This window comes from Octopus bimaculoides, chromosome 24 (assembly GCF_001194135.2).
Source record: "Octopus bimaculoides isolate UCB-OBI-ISO-001 chromosome 24, ASM119413v2, whole genome shotgun sequence".
NCBI lineage: Eukaryota > Metazoa > Mollusca > Cephalopoda > Octopoda > Octopodidae > Octopus > Octopus bimaculoides.
Genome location: NC_069004.1, coordinates 29839676 through 29844591, shown reverse-complemented (window position 1 = coordinate 29844591; position 4916 = coordinate 29839676). Strand labels below are relative to the sequence as shown.

Genomic DNA, 4916 nt, shown 5'->3' with positions numbered 1-4916 from the left:
CAACAGCAATAATCCTTTCTTTTGTAAGCACAAGGCCTGAAATTTTGGGGGCGAGGGGCCTAGTTGACCCCAGTGCTTATTGGCCCCACTGTTCCACGGGTACTTATTTTATCGACTCCAAAAAGATGAAAGAAAGGCAAAGTTGACTTCAGTGCAATTTGAACTTGGGACACAAAGCCAGAAGAGATGCTGTCTGCCTCTACATTCTGAGTTCAAATTCTACCAAGGTCAGCTTTGCCTTTCATCCTTTCAGGGTTGATGGAATAGATAATACCAGTTGAGCACTGGGGTCGATGTAATCAACTTACCCACCTCCTTGAAATTGCAGGCCTTGTGCCAAAATTTGAAATCATTACCATTATTATTATTATTATTATGATACCAGGCAAAATGCTTAGTGGCCTTTTGTCCGTCTGCCACTACATTCTGAGTTCAAATTCCACCAAGGTTGACTTTGCATTTCAACTCTTTCGGGGTTAACGAATTACGTATCATTGAAACACTGGGGGTTGATGTAATTGACTAATCCCCACCCCACCCCAAATTTCAGGCCCTGTGCCTTTAGTAGGGAAGATTATTATTATTATTGGTAGTACCATCATTAAGGGGGCAAGCTGGCAGAATTGCTAGTATGCTGGGAAAAATGCTTAGCAGCATCTCATCCATCTTTACAATCTGAAATCAAATTCCGCTGAGGTTGATTTTGTTTTCCATCCTTAGGGGAATTGATAAAATAGCATCAGTTGAATATTGGGGGTCAATGTAATCAACCTCTCCCTCTCCTCAAAAACTGTTGTACCTGTGCCAAAATTTGAAACCATCATTATTATCTTTATCATTATTTTTAATTATTACAACTCACCTGGGAAACCAGTTGACGAGAGACATGGCGCTTGATCCATGGAAACTGAGGTCTGAGATGGATTGAAATCCTAGAGAAAAAAAATAAAGACATCATTATTTAACGTCTGTTGTCCATGATGCCATGGGTTGAATGGTTTGACCAGGGATGGTAAGCTGGAAGACTGCACCAGACCCCAGCCTAACTTGGTATGGTTTTCTATGGCCAGATGACCTTCCTAATGTCAACCACCCTGAGGGTGTAATGAGTACCTTTATGTGCAATTTGTGTGACACCGGTATCTGCCACGACTGCAATTTTTTTTATGTGGCCTCTTGGGATTAGGGTCTCAATTCTGCTGTGGTGGGCAGGTCACCACCTAGATGTTTCACACAGCCATGTATAGGTGCAGACACACACACATATATGATGGTCTTCTTTCAGTTTCTGTCTATCAAATCTACTACAGCCTCAGGCTTTGGTCAGTAGAAGACAATTGCCCAAGGTACCACACAGTCAAATTGAACCTGGAACCATGTGGTTGAGAAGCAAAGTTCATACCACAAAGACAAACCTGCACCTATTACCCAAAGATATCCCTAAAAATCTCAGATGTGATGATCATGACTTATTACCTCTGACCATTAATCATTAATCAGTTTCATCAAATTGAATTGGGATTAAAACAACAAAATTATTGAACTTACTTGTCTGCTGTGCTGAGGAGTGTCGCCACTGTTGGAATGGTCAAGTTGGATGCCTGATTTCTTGTGATCTCTGTCAACAGTAATTGGTGAGAGAGAAGAGTAATGACGGTGATTATCGGATCGACAGGAGGTCATTAATATACTTTCTGCCTCTTCAATAGCACTGAGTTCATGAGGAAAATGACCATTAATAAACGCTGACCGCTGTATAGGTGGACGCCGCAAATCCATTATCCCTTCAAGCGTCCTCTGTGATGCCAAAGCTGCAGGAACATTTTGGAAACTGGGTGAATTTGTGGTTGCCAGGCTCCCTATTTCTTCTTTAAGTTTCAGAGCAGCTTTGACTTGTCTGTCAAATTGCTCGTTGCTGGCTGACAACTGTTGATTGAGCAACTTGGTTTGCTTCTCAATGTTGCTTAGCTGTTTCTGTAAACTATACTGGTTGCTCTGAATTCTATCGTTACTGTTGGAAGCGTTTTTGATTAAATCATGGCTCCTGATATGCTCAGAGCTGTATCCAGTATCTGTGTGTCCATTTATTCCAGATGACAAAAGTTCTGTCAAAAACGACGAACTTTCATCGTCGGTGTATTGCGACAGTTTTTGACTGTCCTCAGAATGCAAGCTTTCCGCATCTTTCTCAGGCAACATGTTTAATAAATCAACATCATAAAATGGCACATTGGATTTCTCTGGCACCAGACTTAACAAACCAGACTGGCGTTGTTGGTATTGCTGCCTTGGCTTTTGACTTTCAATAAACTCCAAGCCATCAGTTCCAGACGGCAAAAGAATGTCTTCTAACTGCAAGGTATTTTCAGGCTCCATGTTGTCAAAAGAAGTGGAAGAAGGCAGCAAGGAATCTGGTAAAGAATTTAGCCATTCTAATTGCTGCTGGTGTTCCTGGAATTTGGTTTCAGTCTTTCCAGTTGTCATAGCAGAAGTTGGTTTCAAACCTTTCAGTGTCTTAAAAGACTGGAACAGTTGCTCCAGTTTCGAAGTCGGTGTTGGTTCTTGGGCTTCGTGACTTGTAGTAGAAGACAGAGAAATATTTGGTCTGATTCTGCTGTAATCTGTACCAACATCAACACCAACTAATTCTTCATTCTGATCAAATGGAAGACGTAAAGTCGGGGAAGGTGGGGACAGAAGCAACGGTCCATCACCTGTATCTTGCATTTCAGAGACAGGAGTTGCTGCTACTGCATTCTGGGAAGGAATTTTAGTTTCTAAGCTGGATAATGGGGATTTTAATTTTTCTTCATGCTTTTGAAGAAGATGTTTTTGATATTCTCTGACTTTGGAAATATTGTCAGGTAAATTTGCAAATGTCAATGGAAAATGCTTGCTTAATGTAGTCGAACTTAACTGAGGCAAGAATTCTAAGCTATCGGAATCCTTTTGGTGTAATTCCATAGAATCTTTGATGTGTGCCATACTCGACTGAATGAGAGCTCTGCCGTGTTCCAGTAGTTCTTGGATATTAGCCGTTTGGTCTTTTGGGAATGTTTGTTTTTTGGCAGGTGAGTCTGTTTGGTCAGTGGAATCTCTGACAGATTCCTTGGTTTCAAGTGATGCAACCTGTTGAGGGCTAAACTTGTAACCACTCAACTGATCGACACGTTTATCTTTATCAAAATTATGGAGTTTTTCCTCTAATTTCCTTCTCTGTTCCCTGATAAAAACAAAAATGAAATAAAAAATAGAATTATAAACAAATTTTAAAAAAAATTAAAGGTAATGAAAAATATAGAGGCAGACATAGCTGTGCGGTAAGACATTTGCATCCCAACCATATGGTTCTGGGTTCAGTCCTTCTGCATGGCACCTTGGGCAAATGTCTTCTACTATAGCCTTGGGCCAACCAAAGCTTTGTGAGTGGATTTGGTAGACGGAAACAGAAAGAAGCCTGTCGTGTGTATGTATATATATGTGTGTGCTTGTCCCCCAGCATCATTTGACAACTGGTGTTGGTGTGTTTACATCCCTGTAACTTAGCAGTTTGGCAAAAGGGACCGACAGAATAAGTATCAGCCTTATAAAGAAAAGTACTAGGGGGTTGATTCACTTGGCTAAAAATTCCTAAAAGTGATGCCCCAGCATGGCCGCAGTTTAATGACAGTAACAAGTAAAAAACAAAAGGTAACAAATAAAATGTAGGTGCAGGTGTGGCTGAGTGGTTAAGAAGCTTGCTTGCCAACCATGTGGTCTTGGGTTCAGTCCCACTGCACAGAACCTTGGACATCTATCCTCTACTGTAGCCCCAGGCTGACCAAAGCTTTGTAAGTGAATTTAGAAGACAGAAACTGAATGAGGCCCATTGTGTATATATATATATATGTGTGTGTGTGTGTATACTTTGTCTTGACATCTCATAACAACTGTAAACGGGCGTCACCACCATACAAGTGGTGTTGTTTGTTTCCAGACTTTCATGCAAAAACATGTCTGGCGTGACAAGTCTTCTCAAGCACAGCATATCGCCAAAGGTCTCGGTCACTAGTTATTGCCTCCAAGAGGCCCAGCGTTTGAAGATCATGCTTCACCACATTGTCTCATGTCTTCCTGGGTCTACTTCATCCACAGGTCCTCATCTATATGCATCACATGACCACACCAGTGCAGTTGTCTCTCTTGCACACTGCATCTGATGCCACTTACGCCCAACTTTTCTCTCATGATGTTTACACTCTGTCATACATGCACACCCAGCAGAGCACACTAGCTTCTTTCCTTTCAAAACTGCACACATCCTCAGCAGTCACAGCCCATGTTTCACTGCCATGTAGCATAGTTGTTTGCATACAAGCTTCATACAATCTTCTTTTCACTCTGAGGGAGAGGTTCTAAGTTACCAACAAAAGCAGAAGCTCTCAGAACTTTGCTCAGCCTATTTTCATTCTAGCCACTACGCTCTCAGAGCATCCCCCCCCCACTGCTGATTTGGTCACCTAGATAACGGAAGCTATCAACTACTTCTAGGTATCCCCCACTGGCATTTCATGGAGTCTATTTTCTGTACATTTCTTGCGTTTATTGTACCTGTGCATCTGTCACACACAATGACTATTTTTCCCTGTTAACCTTCCTCTGATATTGCTGCACCTCTTATGTGTCCATAGCTTGCACAGGGTACACCTTATGGAGTTTCTACCTATGCCTTTTCTTCATAACAAGCACAGCTATCTATCTGAAGGGACTTGTGATAAGTCCACTTTTCTATTTACTAAGGCTTTGGTTTTTGCTAAATTAACTCTAAGGCCCTTTGATTCTAGACCTTGCTTCCACACCTGCAATTTCTTCTTTCTTTTCTCTCTCTCTCTCTCACTCTCTCTCTCTCTATATATATATGTGTATGTATATATATA

General features: G+C 41.4%; 1 protein-coding gene across 1 annotated transcript in view; it reads right to left on the bottom strand.

The window, feature by feature from the left end:
• Nucleotides 1-4916, bottom strand: part of LOC106874443 (serine-rich adhesin for platelets) — a 35890-nt gene that overhangs the window by 10511 nt on the left and 20463 nt on the right. The window contains exons 13-14 of the mRNA XM_052976290.1: nt 1549-3223; nt 863-932 (exon numbers count right to left, since the gene is read on the bottom strand). Of these exons, the coding sequence (XP_052832250.1) occupies nt 863-932; nt 1549-3223 (1745 nt within the window). The remainder of the gene's footprint in view (nt 1-862; nt 933-1548; nt 3224-4916) is intronic.